Source organism: Thunnus albacares, chromosome 7 (assembly GCF_914725855.1).
Source record: "Thunnus albacares chromosome 7, fThuAlb1.1, whole genome shotgun sequence".
In the NCBI taxonomy this organism is placed as follows: domain Eukaryota; kingdom Metazoa; phylum Chordata; class Actinopteri; order Scombriformes; family Scombridae; genus Thunnus; species Thunnus albacares.
Window position 1 is genome coordinate 19,141,429 of NC_058112.1, and position 20,108 is coordinate 19,161,536.

Here is a 20,108-nt window from a genome sequence, read left to right on the forward strand (position 1 = left end):
TACTATTAGACAGAGATGATTTTTATAACCTTAAAGTTACTTAGTAGGAAATGAAAGTGAAAACTGGATTTTAAAGAGTTTTGCCAAGGAAATGATGGAATTACATTAATATAGACAAGGTCAGTTTGGCAAACTATTGCGATCATTATTTTCTACTTACAACCATTCCAGTTCGTATCCAGTAGAGGGAGTTGCTGCATATCTAATTTGTCTGTCTCAGCTGGACTGAAACTTGAATCTTTTCCCATATGTTGCTCAGATGGTTGCTCTCAGTTTGATTCGAAAAAAAAAGCTAAATCTATGTACAAATATACATACACTTTGTTTTTTGATGTATGTAACAGCCTGTAATAGATCCGCTCTATGGTAGACGATGATTTAGATTCTAGTATTTAGAAGTTGAGGCACTTAAATTTGACATTTTCTACTCAGCTAAACGTTCAGTAGAAATAATGAGTCATAATGACATTGCATAACCGGTTTCAGTTGGTGTGGAAGTTATAAATTCAGCATTAAAGTGATACAGTTCATTACTACTGATGTTCGTTTTTTATTATCAAGCCCGGTTAATGAATAGCAAACTATTTGTCAGGGTAGGCCAAATGCTGAGTGGTATTAAGACTTAATAGTTTCATTTTCCATTAATTTTGTATGTATTATATAACAGGTCAAACTCTTAACAATACTTAACATGGAGCTTCTCTAAATCTGTGTTGTGGGACTACTTTATGTGGAGCTGAACAAAATATTAACAATAAAATGTTGTCATTAAGTGGAAATGAGGGATTAGACACAAAACTATAATAGCTATTACAGGACATTTTGTCCTGGTGATAATGACCATAGTTCTTTGAGATTGGTTTAAACGACGGGACAGGCAGGTACAAGGTGTGCAGCTTGAAATTATTGGAGTGAATATTCCTGGTGTGTTTCTCCCAGAGAACTGGCCTCTGGTAGATTCAAAGCAGTGTTCATCACTGAGAATTAATCGTGGCTTTTTGCCTCTGCATCACATTCTGTATCTCTGCATACCTTTCCGTTTGCACCCTGATGGGATGCTCCTGTCTTCCCTTTCAAACATACTGAGCCTCATCTGGTGGGACAACCTTTGGCTTTCCGCCGGCTAACTTTAGCTTCACAGCATGGTCTCTCTAAGCCTTTTTTGGGGTTGTGGTGCGCCAAAGTAGATTTACCTTCAATAACCATTTATTAAATCTCTATCCATTAGACTCTGAGGCTTCATAAGAGCCGGCTGCATTAAGCCTGATTATGGGATGCCCGGCAGAGGAAAAGGGTCTATGTGTCAAGTGTGTCATCGAGTGATTTATATCCCCAGCCGGGATCCCTGTCTTGTCAGTCGGGAGTAAGCTGAGCGAGGAGAGAGAAGCACTGAAACGTTTAATGATGGTGAATTTTGCTAATTTTTAAAAGTGTAAATCCAGAGGTTGTTGTCATGCCTCGTTCCTGTAGCGGCTCTCTAGGGTTTCTGTCTGTTTCTAATGTTGACGTTGCTGGTGAACCCTGACCTGACGCTGCTCTCGAAGGATCCCTGTCTAAAGTCAGTCTGACTTGCTTCTGTGAAGCATAATCTGAGTCTTCAACATGGACAACAAGGGCCCCAGTGGCACCTTTAAACGGTCCTCCCTCAAACGCTCCACATCTGGCTCGCAGAAGGTAAGATGAAGTCTGTTCAGCAGGCAAGTGTCACATTCAACAGGTGATTCTGTATTGATTACTGAGTTTGCTCCTTCCTCTTATTTGTCTTGAAAAGGTTTTATGATATCCTGACCTTTTTATTGAGTAGTGGCATTCATTTTCAGAGTTAGTTAAATGTTTGGTGTTGCTCTAAAGATATTTTATTTATAATAACTGAATCTTAGTTGCTTTTTGTTAACTTTTTGAACCCAGAAACCATATGAATATATATATATATATATGAGTGGCTTTTGTTGCACAGTATGTCACATGGAGCATTACTATGAGCTGGCCATACTCCACATTAAGTCCTAACCAATCATTTTCCAGACCCTGTGTCCCGGCATAATGACTCGCTCCATTCAGGACTGCTAGTCGTATATCTCGGTGTGCACATGGTCTGCACTCCCATCCCTGCAAACTTACTTTTAAGTGATGTTTGAAGCTGAGCAGGCTTCAAGAGCTGCTCGCTCCAGTACTGCCATTTAATCCTTCATAATGGCCCAGTATGGACAACCACGGCCATAACAGATTAAGGACTTTTATATATTTCTAATGTCTGCTTTCATGTGATTAACACACTCCTGTTAACATGTCCTTGAAAGCAAGAAAGATGTAAATTGTGTATACATGCATGCTTCTACTCCCAATCCATCGAGCAGTGTATTCTGGGATTAGAGCGTGCACACTACAAACTAACTCAGTGTGCACTTTTGTGGATGCATGTAAGTACAGAACAGAGGTGAAATGTTGAAGAGGCTAAACTATAAAAAGACGTTCTTATTCAAATAGTTTAAAAATGATGAGCAAATTTAAACAAAGATTCCAGTTTTCCAAAAAAAAAAAAAAACCAACATGAAGAAGGAAAATAAACCATACACTGTGTAATATAAAACACATAAAGCACATTGGGTTTCAGTTTTTATAGATAACATGTAGTGCATAGTCATAATCAGTAAATTAAAAATGTATATTTTAAATATCAAGGGAATTGTTCTCTATGTGGTTAAATCAGCCTGACTCCTGATGTATATTTTTAACAGTAAATCTGACGCAGACATCATCAGACGAATTTAGTGTGATGGGTTTCTGTACATTAGAGCAAGCTTTATTTGGCGAGATTAATATTCTTTGTATAATCCAGAGCCTTTTTAAATGAGGTTTTTTACTCTGTAAAGCAATCAGCAATGTCATGGCTCTCAACTGAATAGCGCTGCACTTTTAATGAGATCGGATATGTTGCTAAATATAAACTCATCAGCTACAAAGACCAGACGGCAAAGATATAATAATTGTCCCTTTTTTTTTCTGATCATGCATATTCGTAATGTTGTGATGACAGTTTTTAATCATGGCTTTATCTGCGTTATTCAAATGACAGGCGTATACTTCATCATTTACAGCAGGTCATGGTATGGAGACGGATTTATTTTTCATCCAAAGTGTAGTACATCATAAATAGAATAAAGGCAATACCTCTTTGAATGCAGTCTGGATGGATGACACTCGAATTAAAAAATGAGTGTAAAAGCTTTGCTTGTTATTAACAACAGAAAATGGCTCTGTTTTAATTTTTAAACAGGCATCGCATGATTCTGGTGTAGAATGGGTTGATAAAACACATTTTTAGAAAGGTAATGACCATATCCTAATTATTATATTCAGTTTAATGTATTCACATGATACTAATCTGTTGCCATGAATCAACTTAGCAATGCATTCATGTCCCTCTGTGATGTACTATACAAATAACACTATTCACCAGCAAATAAGCTGCCTCCACTAACCTTTTACCCCTTTTACTGAGAAATTGAAGCTTCCTGTTCAATATTTTCTATGGTCAGGTTTTTAACTATTCACAGATAGATTTCAGGCTCGAGCCCTAAATTGAATTAACTATATAAAAACTGCTAAGGCAACGTTTAGAAACTCTGAAATTTTCACAATGGGGTTTGCAGGGTCATATGACTGCATCAGGCTCAGGTCAGGTGAGAGCCAAGAATCCTCAAAAGCTTTAAGGCTCAGGTCAGGATTGAGCAGAAACGTCTAGAGCCGGGGCCGGGCTATGTGTGAAAGTCGGAAAAGCTTGTGAAAAAAGTAAGATGTTCAAATGTTGCAGGATCTTGTAGTAAAAGTATTTTTACTGGGTTTCTCACAACTGAAGTACAAACATAGAAGCGTTGTTGTACCTAAAGTGTGAATTAAAACAAATAGAAAATATTACAAGCTAAAAGGAAACTGAAGATTTTATTCTGCGGATTTACACTTATATGATTACCCTATGAAATGATTTGCTTCAGATTGTCTCTAAGGGGACTCGCTTTTATTTATTTTGCATGATTATAACATTCAAGATCATATCTGTTAATTGAGTGTTGCAGTAATGTTTCTAGTTTGTCATTATGTCATTTTGTTCCATATAGTGGTAGTCAAAACTCTTAAAACTGTTGGCTGACCTGCTGTTATAGCTTATAAATTATTATGTTATTTCACTTAAATCTGTTTCCATGCTATGAGATGCTTCTATTCTGATACAAAAAGATCAAATAACTTTGCTAGTTTTTATGCAGGCACGATCTTTATTCTGGTCCCCTGACTATGTAATTTTTCATGTGGTCTCGTTTTTTTTCAGTGAGACTTTCCTTTGGGGAAAACAGGAAAACAGCAGCTTTAAAACATGTCTTATGACTCCCTCAACTCTTGGGGATAATCAGTGACATGTTGGACTCGTGATGGCTAACTGGATTTTCAAAACCCAGGAGGACAATGAGTGCATTTACAAACTGCAAACAGTTAGATCCACAGTTGATGCAAATTTGTCGAGAGCCTGTAACTCGAGTGTGTCGCTTTGTCCAAATATCTTTCCCCTCAAGTGAAAATAAGTAAAAGGCAGCTTTTTATTCGGTCCACGTGGGATTCGACCATGAGTCTGAAATATTTTTTTAGACAGTAAAGGGGTCTACATGGGTTTTCTTCCTGTCACATTGCATCAAACTCCAACCACATCGCCATTCAATACCAAAGCCGAGCAATTAGTTGCTTTTATCTTCAACCCTGGTGACATCACATTCCACATAGGACCCCCAAATCCTTTCTGATCCATTTCACTTGTGCTGATGAGGCTTTTGTTGTGTGAATTCCACCGTTTCTACAATATTCAGAATAAGTGATGTGTTCATTTGACACATCTGACACGATTCGTTTTCAGTCAAATGTGTCGAGCTACAGACTGTAAAAACAATTAGAATTAAATGATTTAAAACTAAATTAAAATGCACTGAACTAGACCGGGTCATATGTCAGCGAACAGAAATACAGCCATCATTATACCTTTTCCTTATGACTGGTGGGGCTGAAGAGTCCATGTAATTGTAGCTGCACTGGAACAAATTTGCTGTGATCTAGTTGCTCACTAAGCTGTGGGTCAGGAGACTTGGCCCATGTGATTCAAGTGCAAAAAGGCATGAATGTATGGCATATAGTGTGTGTGGACTGTGTGTCTGTCTGCGATCTTGATTAACTAACTATTGCATAGTGGAACCAGTAAAAGTAGTTATTCATGGGGAGAATTAGAATAGAAAGATATGCATGTGCCACCAGAGACATATATTGTGTTATAGTGTCGTAAAATATCAGTACAGTTCATAAAACATGTTTAAGTAGAGGTAATAAATACCCTCAGTACTTTTGTATCTGTCCCTTTCAGGAATCCAGCAACTATAATTTCCATCTCACACAACTGTCTTTTGTTTTCGATCGATCATTTTCTCAGAAAAGTCTGCGTGTTGGAATGAATGTTGTTTATTGTTATCGAGGCTCGGCTTAAGTCTTGTTAATTTGCTTGTTGTGTCACAATCTGATCCTGCAGTATCTAATTCTTCAAGGTTTTTGTTGTAAGTGCTCAAAGGCAGCTCTAACGAGGCAGCCGGTTGCTGACTGGATTTTGGTTTTAATTGCTGTGGTTAATGAGTTTAAGTAAGCTGAAATAACTGCGTCATACTGGCCAAACCCCTCTGGAAATGCGCTTTGTTTTCTTCAACTATAATTAACAACGACCCACGTGCATTTTTTACTAGAGCAGGACCAAAAGAAGGGGGAAGTTAGGCAGATATCTCTCTGTGTGTGTCTTTCTTAGTCATCAACCACCAACTTCCCTTTTCTTCTTCACCATGAGTTGCTGTCAAGCTTCAAACTGCTAACTTCAACCATATAAGGAGCGCTTATCAAACCATTTCACATGAGGAAGGTTTTAAATGGATGTCTACGACTTTGCGCTTGTTAACTCCATCTCTCCCTCCAGCTCAACTAAAGCTTTCCTCTAGTTATTTAAGCATGTCCCCAGAAGCCCTTAATGACTTTAAATTGTCTTCATTGCTGTATACTGCTTCATAAAGTCCATGTGTAATAAACAGGATTAATTTTAGACTTTTACGCTTGATACACTTTGGGTACTTGATATCCAAATCATCTGTTTTGGCCTAAAGTTTAAATAGACAGCAGCCAGTAGGATAAATCTTGTATTTTTCAACAGTAACATCCTGTTTCATTCAGTTTGCTGGAAGCTCTTTATCTACACGTTTTGAAATACAAATCCGCTCAACATTACCAAAATTAAAAATCAAGATTAAGAGAATATTGAATAGCTGGTCTGCCGAGTTTTCTTTTCTTCCACAAAAACAGCGTGGGTGGAAATAGAGATTAACTGCAATTAGCATTGACTGACCTTGCCCCCAACTGGAGACCAGTCATGTCTTAACAAGGCGCCTGCCAAAAGAATGCCTGCATCCAATTCTCTCAATTATGCAAATTGGTTTGAAATCAAAGTAGTTGGAGGGGGTGAAAATTTTCAAATGAAAAGTTGGGGAGCCTCTGAACGAGACTGCAGCACTTTTAGGTCGTCCACTCTTCTCCGTCTTCTCACACAAGCTAAGATCTTCCACACTGTGAAGTGAGCACAAAGAAAGGAGTTTCAACAAATTGGGAGATTAGGGGCCGGTTATCAAAGTAGATTTATTGTGCCTTGTTCAAGCGAAGGATGAAAATACCCTGTGGGCATGGAGAAGGGGTCATGGGACTCCCAAAAGGATTACCTTGAACTGGAGTCATGAGACTTGGGCGAACAAAGACCCTGCTCACATGCTCATCATATTAACTGGCCCTCATAAAGTGAAGAAGTTTCATGTCCTGTGGGATTCAATGAGACCACTTGACTGGGAGTGCAGCACCAGGAGAAAGCTCTGGTGGAGGAGCAGCAGACTTCTTCTGTACTCTTTAGACTTAAACTCCAGCAGCACTAGAGATAGGACTCTGCAGCTCGGACAGAAGATTGTGTGTAAGTGTATTTACATTTTATACCTGCAACTCTTTAAAGCTCTTTTCATTACTGGTTTATTTTATGACTAAATTAGTAGACCTACTGGCAAGCGATGTGCTACAAATTATAGACCCTAGAATGTGGATTCAGATGGGGTGAATGTGAGTGGGCAGCTCTGTTTTGAGTTCTGGTTGCTTACTGAACCGTGATAACACTGAGATGGAAAACTGCTGAGACAAGACAGACAGCAACAAACCACACTGTGTCTCGGACTTTCTGGAAACACAAAAGGGTGGTAATACTTTTTTGCAAAAACCTAGGAATTTCACGTTTTCATGCAATCAAATAGTTTAATAGGAACTATTTTACTTAAAAGAAAATTGTTTTACCGATTTAGAAAAACATTTGTTCAACATATTAATTTTATCTACTATATCAAGTCATTATCTGACTGAATGAGATAAATCTTTAAGGATTCTGGTGGGAAAATCAGGTCATTGCAATAACAAACAGTAATGGGGTACAGAAATGAGAACCGTTTTAATATAATGCATGGATGGAAAGATGAAACGTGGATTAAAGCATATAGAGCAGTAGCAGTACTACAGCAGTTGAACTCATATATGAGTATGTATTTATAGTGTGTTGACAGGCTGTAAAAAAAAAACAGCCATAGACCCGATCGAACAAATTAATATTTAAAGAATCTGTCTTCTCACTATTAATAATATAATATAAAATCAACATATAGGCTAAAAGGTGTCCAGAGATTTGCTGTGGATAGCTTTCTTTAATGTAGAGCATGCATATACTGTTTATTATATGGATTTATCATACTTATATATTATATTTGTGGTGTTGCAGAGCAGCCGCACTGCTGCAGCTCCCTCCTGGCTGAAGCTGCTGCTATTCAGATAGATAGAGGATAGAGAGAGAGAGAGAGTGAGAGAGAGAGAGAGAGAGAGAGAGAGAGAGAGAGAGGAAGAGAGAACAGTAACTGTACTGTGTTATGGATACTTGTGATTCCCGATCACAAGACTTCATTAGATTTATCTATGGTGTTTCATTTACACGCACATGGCTTCAGGCTTATGGGTAAAGTTAAATGGAGATTTTGTACATTAAGTATATTTTTAAAGCTTAAAAAGAATTACTATTTTTTCTTCAGTTTAATTTCCCAGTGTTTTCCTGGAAAGATATGCTCCCATTGCTTCGGTTTTAATTGGGCCTCTGCTGTCAACAATGGCCTTCAGAGAAACTTTGCTTTGAACTCGGGTTATTTTTTCTCAGGACTGGAAAAAGATTTGATTTGACATAGTGTGTGGGCAGAGTACTTTTGTGTGATATTTCTCACTGGCTGCTTATGAAGCTCGAACAGACAATGAAAGGTGTCTAATTCCACAGAGTTGTTCAGCGACATCAGCTCTGCTCTAATAATCTCAAAAATAACTGAAAATGTTCTGGATGAAACCAGTTGATCTTCGGGTCGATTTAAATGTGCCAAACAGAGTTTTTACCTGTTGATACCAGACAACATGCAATTTAAGCTGAATTTATATTTAAGTCTCGGCAGAAACCTTTCCACTTTGAATATATTTCTCCCCTCTCTGTCATCTGTGGGTTTCTTCACAGGGTGCAAATAGTCCTCATATTTTAGCCAGGATTACTGCTAAGAGGATTTTGAAATAGAAACTTTTCAGATATCGGCAAGGATGATCTCCTTGTGACTCCGGCATGACAGCATGTGATGTAAACTAACACTTTTCTTTTCTCTCAAATCTTCTCTTTATCAGGCGCAGAGAGCTTGGATTGAGAGAACCTTTCAAAAACGAGAATGTATTCACATATTTCCCAGCAAGGACCCGACCAGGTAATTATGGTCTTCAAATTACCTTTTAAATACTTGTGTATATACATATACAAATGGACTCAGGTTACAACACCAGCTATATAGATATTGTTTATTATATGAGATGACATGAACATGACTCCAAAACTCATGAAAACACTTCTGTTCTGTCAAAAAGTTTGAAAGTTTTACTGCTTGAGACAGGTTATACATTTCCAAAGAAATGGGCACAGTCATGAAAGAGCTTCCTCAATATGTATTTTTTGATAAAAATACATACAGCCTTCATGAGCAGAAAAAAACCGCAGTGTCATTCAGTACTTGTCATCATTCCTTCCCTTGATACCACTGAGTATTACACTACTCAGGGATTTCTACAATGTCTGAAGTTCAGACACGAGGTACCAGGCCACACAGCCTTTGAGTGATTCTTGTTCTGTGATCTATCTAGATGTGCCTGTGGTCAGCTGACAACGCAGCACGCGGCCATCCCTCCCGGTGCCACCTCAGTAGAGGAGACACACCAGCTGGTACAGATTGACAACCCGAAGGATAAATGGAGTGTGATCAAGCACACCAGGACCTACCCAACAGATGCCTTTGGTGTAATCGAGTTCCAGGGTGGAGGATTCATCAACAAGGCCATGGTGAGTTTCAGCAGTGAAAAATAGCCTCTCTGTTCACACAGTTGGTCCTGCATGAAGTTACAACAGCATGGGAGGATGTGATGTGACCTGCTGATGTAATTAAACAGCCTCTCATATCTGACCTATACTTTAAAATGTTTTAAATTTAAAGCAGAAAGGACTGTGCTGAATTCTTCCCATCTTTTCTTACCCTAGTATATCCGGGTTTCCTATGAGACAAAGCCTGACAACCTGCTGCATTTGATGGTGAAGGACTGGCAGTTGGAGCTGCCCACCTTGCTCATCTCTGTGCACGGAGGTCTCCAGAACTTCGACCTCCAGCCCAAGCTCAAGCAAGTTTTCGGCAAAGGCCTGATCAAAGCCGCTGTCACCACCGGAGCTTGGATCTTCACGGGTGGAGTCAACACAGGTAGGGCACTGACAGTTCAGGATTATGCTTTTAATGTTCACTTAACAAATAACAGTTTGTGACATTAGTAGATTACCTTTGCTCTAAATTGTCATTACATAACACCTATTCTGCAATTTCCTAGGGGAGATTTGACCAACCCATTGTTACAGATTTAAGCACTATAATTAGAGCTTTTGTGCGAAAAATTCATTATAAAGGACAATCTGTGTGGAGTTTGCGTGCAGTAACCACAGTGTGTCCCATGATGCATCCCCATTAGGCACTTAAAAGAGGCATTATTCATGTTGCTATATTTTCCTTTTTACAACTTAGGGGTGATCCGTCACGTTGGAGATGCCTTAAAGGAGCATTCCTCCAAGTCACGAGGGAAAGTGTGCGCGATTGGAATTGCACCATGGGGGATCCTGGAAAACAAAGAGGATCTCATTGGAAAAGATGTAAGAGCATCTGCAGCTGTGTTTAGTTTCCTTCAAAGCGAGCTCTTTCACACTAATATTTCTTCTTGAAACATTTTGAGCTCATTTCTTCTTCTCTTTCCAGGTAACCAGACCTTATCAGACGATGGCCAACCCACTGAGCAAGCTGGCTGTGCTCAACAACAGCCACTCCCACTTCATCCTGACCGACAATGGCACCTGCGGGAAGTACGGCTCCGAGGTCAAACTCCGTCGACTGCTGGAGAAGCACATCTCCCTGCAGAAGATCAACACCCGTAAGTCACACAGTGCTCCACGTTTAACAGAAAGCGTGCTTCATCCTCCATAACGTGTGAGTGTGAACCAGGGTCTTGTTGGACATGTGGCTGGAGAGCTCCTCTGTGACCTGTGGGCTTCCCTTTGTCATCCTATGCCTGGAGCTCAAATAAGGCAGGGACAGCAAAGGGATGCTCAGCTGTCACCACTGACTTCACTCCTTCCCTCCTCTGGTTTTGTGTGTTCACACATCACATCAATGTGTTCTGCTTCAACATTTCACTTAAAGTTCTGTTGTGTTATCTTGACAATACTATAAGGTGATAGTTTAGTAATAAATGGATGAATGGAAGAAATGACTGTTTTTGCTGTGTTTTCCAGGTCTGGGCCAGGGGGTCCCTCTGGTGTGTCTGATAGTGGAGGGGGGTCCCAACGTTATCTCCATCGCCTTGGAGAGTCTGAGAGATGACCCTCCCATTCCCGTGGTGGTGTGTGACGGCAGCGGTCGTGCTTCCGATATCATTTCCTTCGCACACAAGTTCTCAGAGGATGGAGGGTGAGATTTCAGATGATTTTCCCTTTTTGCTGTTAGCATTCCTCCAGGAAAAAAGTTCAAATCTTACCTTTGAACCTCCTCCTCCAGCCTGGTTAATGATGACGTCAGAGACCAACTTTTGGTGACCATACAGAAGACTTTCAATTATACCAAAAGCCAGTCGCAGCAGATCCTGCTCATGGTTATGGAGTGCATGAAGAAAAGGGAACTGGTGAGTAGAAGGATAAACAAGAGAATCCTCGTAAAGGAACAAAAATAAGGTGTTAATACACTAAAGTGTCTCATATTTCACATTTGTCTTGTATTTGAAAATGTTTCAATCAATAAACATATTTGAGTTGTGAAGCATTTGGTCTCCATCGTCGTTCATCCATTCCACTCCTCTTTGTGTTTCCATTAACATATTGAATAAACATAATCCCCACAACCTGCTTGTCATTTCTCCTTCGTGTTGTGCTCATGTGTGGTACTGTATGTCATGTAATCCAGGGCATTCGCAGCTTCATCATCAACCCTTATGTATAAGCACACAGCTGTAAAGGGGTGATGGTGTCATATTCTGCAGCATTAAACTGTTTACTTTCATGTAAACAATGCAGTTCGCTGCTGTACATCGAAGCGAACACCCCGGTAAGAGTCTTCACGGATAGCCGATTAATCCCAGAGCTGAGAGTGTTTCTCCAATGTGTTTGCCAGAGACCCTTGATAAATACATAGCGGCAGCATTTGTGCATCTCCAGCAGATTTCCGTAAGTGATGTGATTAGTAGTTTGTAATACCCAGCGGATATAATCTCCAGACTCCATACATTTGGAGGGGGAAAGATCAGCGCACTCTACCACCTGCTTAGCAGAGGCTCTTACTTCATCCATTCACAGTAAGCATGCACCACACAGATGGAGGAGAGGATCCATCTCCCTAATCCTCAGCTAGGTTCCTCTCTCTCTCTTTCCACTCCCTAGGCTTTTTTCAGTCCCCAAAGTGCTATCACTTCACCAGAGAGACTGCATCCTCTATCCCTGATGTATTAGACTGCCTAATGCTCCAACATACCAGATAAGCAACTTAAACTGCTTTTTTCAAAGATCATACCGCTGTGGGCTTTCCCCCCGTACCATTTGGTTTGCACTGATACCCGACCCAGACCATGCGACAGAATTGCCAAATTGTTTGAGCTCTTTATATGCAACTAAGAGGTCACACTATTGCCTGCTATTAATCTAAAGTGCCATGACTAACCCACAGGTGAATCAGTATTACCGTCTAGTACCCACATAATCCTTTCATCCTAAGTGCATCCAATGTGAACAGCTGGGTTAGACAAATAAAAATACAGATTTAAAGTGCTGAAATTTGCAGTGATGTAACACTAGCAAACAACATTTAAGTGAATTATGGGTTTACCATTTTTAAAAAAAGTTTCCCTATTTGCAAAAACAAAGGACACGGACAGCGCAGCACACAACTGTCTGGAAGAGTAACACAAGTTTTCAGTCTTGTACTGTCTCATACTGATGCATGCTGCTTATTATCGATGCATCCTGAGACCAGCTCTGAAACTTTTGGCGTCTTGCCACGCATTCATGCCAACCTAATCCCATTTACCACGGCTGCACATGTGACAGACCCGTCAGCGTAATTTCATTTGATATAGTCGAGTCTATAACAAGGCAAGCACTATCACTCTGTCTGACAAGTAAATTAGCCACAGCGTGCTGGAGTGAGAGGTCCTGCTGAAAGAATCTTGCATCAGCTGTCATCACATGTTTACAGCTACACTTAGAGATGGGAATACATTCCTTGTATGATTTCATCCATTCATTAATTCATTAACCCATTTATGTGGTTAATTACTAACTGATTCAACCATTATATGCCTGCCTATTTCACAACTTTGCTCAATTCTTCTCTTTTTTTGTTTCTTTCTCACACATAGATCACAGTTTTTCGAATGGGTTCTGAGGGACAACAAGATATTGAAATGGCCATCCTTACTGCCTTGTTAAAAGGTATTATCTGACTAAATATCTGAGCAATAAGGTCAACTTCCAATACATATACTCGTATGCATCTAAGAGCAGTATTTTTCTTACTGTGTACTACTCTCTCCATCTCTCGCTTCTCTCTCTGACCCTTCATCTGTTTTGCATCAGGCACGAATGCTTCAGCAGCTGACCAGCTAAGTTTGGCTCTGGCCTGGAACAGAGTGGATATTGCTCGCAATCACATCTTTGTCTATGGACACAATTTACCAGTGAGTGGTGCTAACCTCTGAAAAGTGTAAATTAATTATTCCACATGAGTACACTTCAGTTGCAAAGTTAGTTTTACAATCCAAAAATCTGTTGAAATAGAAACCAGGGGTTCTCAACCTATAGCAGAGGGACAGAATGATCTTAAACAGAGTTGTGCTTCTCAGATGATTCAATGAAATCAACAAATAAAAACAATAGAAGAAAATATGATTGATATGCTGATGTTTAAGCAAAGAGGAGCCACAGCTTTCTTCCTTTTTTATTCCTGCTTGCTCAGCCTGCTGGTGCCATCGCCAACACTACAACCGCTGTAGCCCCAAACCAGGAGAAGCAGAAGAGTCCCGCCACTGCTCCTCGCAATAAAACCAGAGGAAAGAAGGGGAAGGGGAAAGGAAAGGCAAAACCTGAACCTCCAGAGGAAACCGATCCGAGGAAGTTAGAGTTGATTCGTTGGGTAAGGGTGGAGTTTATAAGAATAACTTCCATGTCAGATGGAAATATGAGAGAATAAAGGTTTTATGTAAATAATAATTACTCGGCACTAAATATTACTTTCTGATTAGGTGAACTCTCTGGAGCAGGCTATGATGGATGCTCTGGTGCTGGACAGAGTGGACTTTGTTAAGCTGCTCCTTGAGAATGGGGTCAATATTCACCACTTCCTCACCATTCCCAGACTGGAGGAGTTATACAACACAGTGAGTCTGACGCACTGCAGCAAATCAAACTGAAAGTCATTCTGAATGCCTCAAAATACAAATCTGTCAAATATGAAAAAAAAAAACCTTAACTTTCTCTTTTCTTCTCTCAGAAACTGGGCCCTGCAAACACACTGCATGCTGTGGTTAGAGATGTCAAAAAGGTAAAATGATTTTTCCTACTGAGAGTTTTTGCTGTTAACAAGGATATTTTCAACAATGTATTATCTCAACATAATTACTATACTTCATGTTACTTTGGTGATTCTGCAGGGGAACCTTCCCCCAGATTATCAGATCACTTTGATTGATATTGGTCTGGTGCTGGAGTGCCTCATGGGTGGAGCTTACAGAAGCAATTACACCAGGAAGGCTTTCCGCAACCTCTACAATAATTTGTATGGACTGAAAAGGGTAAGAAAATAAATGATAATGGCTTGTCCATCATTTAAAACTGTATTTGATATTAACTGCCATATTTTGACATTTTCTTGCAGCCAAAAGCTCTGAAGCTTCTAGGAATGGAGGTGAGTTGTTAAAACACTTTAAATGAACTAACAAAACACAGCACCAATATGAAATAATTTTTTTAAAAAACCCACAGAGCAGAATGATTTATGATAATTCTTTCATTTTTTTGTTAGGATGATGAACCTAGAACAAAAGGCAAGAAAAAGCCAAAAAAGAAAAAAGAGGAAGAGGTGGAAATTGACGTGGACGACCCCGAGGTCTGTCGATTCAAGTATCCCTTTCATGAGCTGATGCTGTGGGCAGTGCTGATGAAGCGCCAGAAGATGTCGCTGTTCCTCTGGCAGCGTGGAGAGGAAGCTATGGCCAAAGCTCTGGTAGCCTGTAAACTGTTCAAGGCCATGGCCCATGAGTGCTCTGAGAGTGAACTGGTGGATGACATCTCCCAAGACCTGGAGAACAACTCCAAGTCAGTACTGATATCACGACATAACATCTGTCTTGAAGGTTTCAGTTGTAGAATCACAAGTTATTTTGTCAAGATGTAAGCCCAAGTGCATATCACCATAATTTTAGCACCTTATCTTGGTGACTTGTCCACTTCATTAAACAGCTGAGGCTCACTTTTACATGCTTGCTATTATAATTATTATTAAAATGATCTTATCTTTAACCTCCCCTTGACATCACACAAATGGTTGTTATTGTTTTCTCCCTTTCACAGAGAATTCGGCCAGCTGGCCTACGAGTTGTTGGACCAGTCCTACAAACATGATGAACAGGTGGCAATGAAACTCTTGACGTACGAGCTGGTTAACTGGAGCAACTCCACCTGTCTGAAGCTGGCTGTGGCTGCTAAGCAACGTGACTTCATTGCCCACACCTGCAGCCAGATGTTGCTCACTGACATGTGGATGGGCTGCTTAAGGATTGGCAAAAACCCCGGCCTCAAGGTTGACATGCCAAAATGTGTTTCTTTAAGCAGTCATTAAACATATTTCACAGTTATAATATTGAGATCATAAGTTGTGATAATTGTTGATGGTAATAAATTCACTGTAAACAACTAACTTGTTCTAAAAAATGTGGTCATTTTCTCACCTAGGTTATTCTGGGAATTATCTTTCCTCCTTTCATTCTACTGTTGGATTTCCGTCTTGGAGATGATGCGTCTTATCATGCACCTGAAGGCAAAGAAGAGGGAAAAGAAAAGGATGACGACACAAAATCCAGCAAGGTCCGGGTTCATGCTGACCTTGTCAGATTACTTTATTTTAAACATACTGTTATTATCTCTTTTTGTCAGCAGTGAAAAGTGATAACCAGTAAAAAAAAAAAGTTTGCTGTGTCTTGTAGGACCCTAATAATGATACAACTTCCCGAAAGGGGGATGAAGAGGAGGGCAGCACTAAGGTCCGCAGAATCCCCATTGGCAAAAGGTTCTTTGAGTTTTATGATGCGCCCTTCACCAAATTCTGGTTCAACACCGTAAGTTTCCCTCTGGTAACAAAAAAGACAAAATATTTTAAACTTATAGTGAAGTGACTTTGGTGCACTGACTTTATGACATTTTCTCCGTCTGACAGATTTGCTATCTGGGCTATCTGATGTTATACAACTACATCATCCTGGTGAAAATGGAGCGATGGCCATCTATACAAGAGTGGACTGTCATTGCATACATCCTTACACTTGGCGCTGAAAAAGTCAGACAGGTAAAAGCCAAAATTATGACCAGTTTGATTGAGTAAGTATACCTCAAATGTTGGTTGAGTTGGTTTTTAATGGTCTCTGCATAACAACCCTGGTCTTTAGATTCTGATGTCAGAGCCAGGGAAGCTGAAACAGAAGATAAGTGTGTGGATGGAGGAGTACTGGAACATCACAGACCTGGTTGCCATTTGCACCTTCCTTCTTGGGCTCATGCTACGGCTGCAGCATGAACCTTACATGGGCTACGGCAGAGTCATCTACTGTATAGACATCATCTTCTGGTACATTCGTGTATTGGACATCTTTGGAGTCAACAAATACCTGGGGCCCTATGTGATGATGATAGGAAAGATGGTAATGACATTTAGTGTTTTACTCTGAGCTAAATAAATCATTTGAAAAAAAAAAAAGATATGATGGACATGATGTGAATACAAAGAGAAGGGTCAGAAGTTCACAGTGAGTTGAAATGCATTTTTCTTCTAATTTCTTTCAGATGATTGACATGATGTACTTTGTTGTGATCATGCTGGTGGTGCTTATGAGCTTTGGAGTTGCACGGCAAGCCATCCTTCACCCTGATGAGGAGCCGACCTGGCGCCTGGCCAGAAACATTTTCTACATGCCCTACTGGATGATCTATGGAGAGGTTTTTGCGGACTCGATAGACCGTAAGACTAGAATTCATAGTAAGATTCTGTTTCCTGATTCTGGGCAGATGATCAGTGTTTTTCATTTAACTTTGTGTCATAAACTCTGTGACTTTTAGTAATACTGTAATACGTTGCATGGTGACCCCTCAATACTTTGTCTCCCTCTCCTGGCACATTTATACTAGACTCTTAAATATGTGGAAAATAATTTGCATTGAGGAAGAGCAGAATAGGTATCATAAACTCATCTCCTCAATCATGATCATCTGCCTCCAATTTATTTTGTCAATGTTTCTTCTGTCAGGGTGAAGGCAAGGAACAGTCACTGAAAAAGTCTAAATTACATTGATTATTAAACATTAAAACAGTGTTTCTGAGGAATTTGCAAGTAGGTTTTTTTGTTTGAAAGTATATTGACTGCTTCTGATTGACTGCTGATTCTCTCAGACTTTGAAACAAATGCTGCATATTCTAGAGTTTGGTTAACAAAGCTATAAACTAATTAAGTGACTTAAAGAAATTTCTATTTGATTGACAAATTTGGAGAAACATTTTGATGACAATAGTCCATTCTTACATGGACATCAGCTTGATCCTGACAGAAGTATGATGTAGAAATCTTGTGTTTATTGATTTTAACGCTTTCTCCATGTCTCTGCGTGACCGCACTTTTCTCGGATTTCTCGAAGTCTATGCAATGGAAATCAACCGTGAGTAGTCTTCAAGACAAGAATGCAAATCAAATCAATTAGCTAAAGATCTCAGAATAATTTTTATAAATAACTGCCTTTTCCCCACAGCTCCATGTGGTGAACATTTGTATGATGAGGATGGGAAGAAACTGCCTCCATGTATCCCCGGTGCCTGGCTCACACCTGCTATTATGGCCTGTTACCTTCTCGTAGCAAACATTCTTCTTGTCAACTTGCTCATTGCTGTCTTCAAGTAAATATATACTCCTACATCTGACTGCTCTGTTATTTTACAAGAAACATTTACAGTTTGTACTCACCAGTCTTGGTTTCTTGCCCCCACAGCAACACCTTCTTTGAAGTCAAGTCCATTTCCAACCAAGTGTGGAAGTTCCAGAGATATCAGCTGATCATGACCTTCCATGATCGCCCCATCCTTCCTCCACCTCTCATCATCTTCAGCCACCTCTACATCCTCTTCAACAGGCTGTTTCGACGGTGTGCCAGGAGGAGACAAGAGGGAGAACTAGATGAGAAGGACCGCGGCCTCAGTTAGTCACCTCTAATAATCCAGAACACTTATACACAATTTCATTAAAATAACTAAAAGGCTGCAATATAATTGCAGTTGCTATAATGTTACATTCAAATGCTTAAAATCAGACACGAAAATAATTATATTTTGTTTTTGTCCCGGGTCTCTAAAAATAATAATCATGTTGTAACTGATAGATATACATATTTACAGAAATATTTTGAACCTGACAGATAATTTAACAAACACACTGACTGACACTGTCATGATTTGTTTCTTCCAGAGCTGAGGCTAAATCACGAGGAGCTAAAAAGTCTGTACGAGTTTGAAGAACAGTGTGTGGAGGAACATTTCCGAGAGAAGGAGGATGAGCAGCAGTCCTCCAGTGATGAACGCATCAAGGTTACTTCTGAAAGGTGAGCCCTCATTTCAAGTATAGTTTCGACTTCTAAGCATGATGCTTACATTTCATACTTACATCAACTTTCTATTTCTCTGTTGTTCTTGGCAGAGTTGAGAATATGTCCATGCGTCTGGAGGAGGTAAATGAGAGGGAGAACACTATGAAGGCCTCCCTGCAGACGGTGGATCTGCGCCTGGCCCAATTGGAGGAGATCCACGGTCGAATGGCAGTTGCCCTAGAAAAACTTGCAGGAGTGGACAAATTGGAGCTGACCAGAACCTACTCGCGAAACTCCTCTGTGTGTGATCCTTCCTCTCTACTTCGCCAGGGCAGTATTAACAGCGCTGATGGTTACAGTCTTTACCGCTTCCACATGGACATGGAGGAGTTTGCAGCGAAGCAGAAGGACACTGATGATCTTGCTAAAACAGGGCTAGAAAGACAGAGGAGTATTTGCACTCTCGCCAAGGAGGGTGGTCAGAGCTTAGAGGTTGGTGGTCTGGATAGAACACGACCCAATTCGTGTGTGGACATTCTCATATCTCCATGTGAACAAAAACCTGTTTCTCCAGCATCAAGTCAAGACACCATGACCAACAAAGGCAGCACAATGCTGCTAGATAGACTAACAGACAAGAACACACTAAGACCTTCTTCCCCTCCAAAAAGAACTAAATCACTGAGATACTATCCAGTTGAAGACCAACCCACCTCTGCCTTGATAAAGAGGAGGACCATGAGCACCAGCATTGTCAGCCCTCCTGATGACCCAGTGGAACCAGCTGTACCCACAAAGAGCACCCAACTGCCACTGGGAACTTCCTCTTCTCCAAAGAGAACTAAATCTTTGAGGTATATTCCTACTGAAACCCAACACCAAACATCCCCTATTACAAAGAAGAGGGCTATGAGCAGCATCATCTACAACCCAGCCGAGGCAGGTGATGATCTGCTGCAAACCGCAAACTACAGGTCACTGGTGGAGCAGGTAACTAAAACTCCAAATCAATGGCCAGAAAACTTGGAGTATCAGGTGCACCCCAACGTCTTTGGTCACATGCCTAAAGTGTCAATGGTCAGAACTCTTGCGCAGCAGTTTCAAACTACCCCTGCGCCTGGGGAGCTTAAGCAAGAGGAGAATCTGATTGATCAAATTCCTTTAGAAAGTCAGGGAGCTCCCCCAGCAACAGAATCCATGGAAAACCAGACAAAGATGAAGGCGAAGAGAAACCTATCAGACAGTACTGAGTATCTGACTGTAGCTCAAAAGTATATGCCGTCTCACAGGTCACAGAGCTGGAATGTCAGCGAGAGGAGAGCAAAGAGCCTGATGGTTAGCAAGGAGGCGGGAGCCTCTAGCAGCGAGAGAAACCTTGTTGAAACCTGCAGGGTGGCAACTACTGGAGGTGAAGATGTAGGAAAGAAAATGGAAGCAGAGAAGAGAGAAGATGATGCACAGGAAGAGAAATGAGAGGCGGACAAGAGGAGCTGAGTGATACCAGCAAGGCAGAGAACTGAAATCAAAG

General features: G+C 40.4%; 1 protein-coding gene across 1 annotated transcript; it reads left to right on the forward strand.

Annotated features, from left to right (window-relative positions):
* The first annotated feature begins 1,136 nt into the window (after positions 1-1,136).
* On the forward strand, positions 1,137-20,062 carry LOC122986344 (transient receptor potential cation channel subfamily M member 1). Its single transcript, XM_044357559.1, has 27 exons — positions 1,137-1,674; positions 8,803-8,879; positions 9,310-9,505; positions 9,701-9,914; positions 10,230-10,354; positions 10,458-10,629; positions 10,991-11,165; positions 11,253-11,376; positions 13,102-13,174; positions 13,319-13,419; positions 13,698-13,874; positions 13,984-14,118; positions 14,232-14,282; positions 14,392-14,532; positions 14,616-14,645; positions 14,763-15,055; positions 15,311-15,539; positions 15,692-15,823; positions 15,943-16,074; positions 16,173-16,301; positions 16,402-16,653; positions 16,796-16,970; positions 17,642-17,662; positions 17,753-17,897; positions 17,990-18,195; positions 18,463-18,595; positions 18,691-20,062. The coding sequence occupies exons 1-27, from the start codon at positions 1,603-1,605 to the stop codon at positions 20,051-20,053; spliced, it is 5,073 nt and encodes a 1,690-aa protein (XP_044213494.1). The 5' UTR covers positions 1,137-1,602; the 3' UTR covers positions 20,054-20,062.
* The last annotated feature ends 46 nt before the right edge of the window (positions 20,063-20,108 follow it).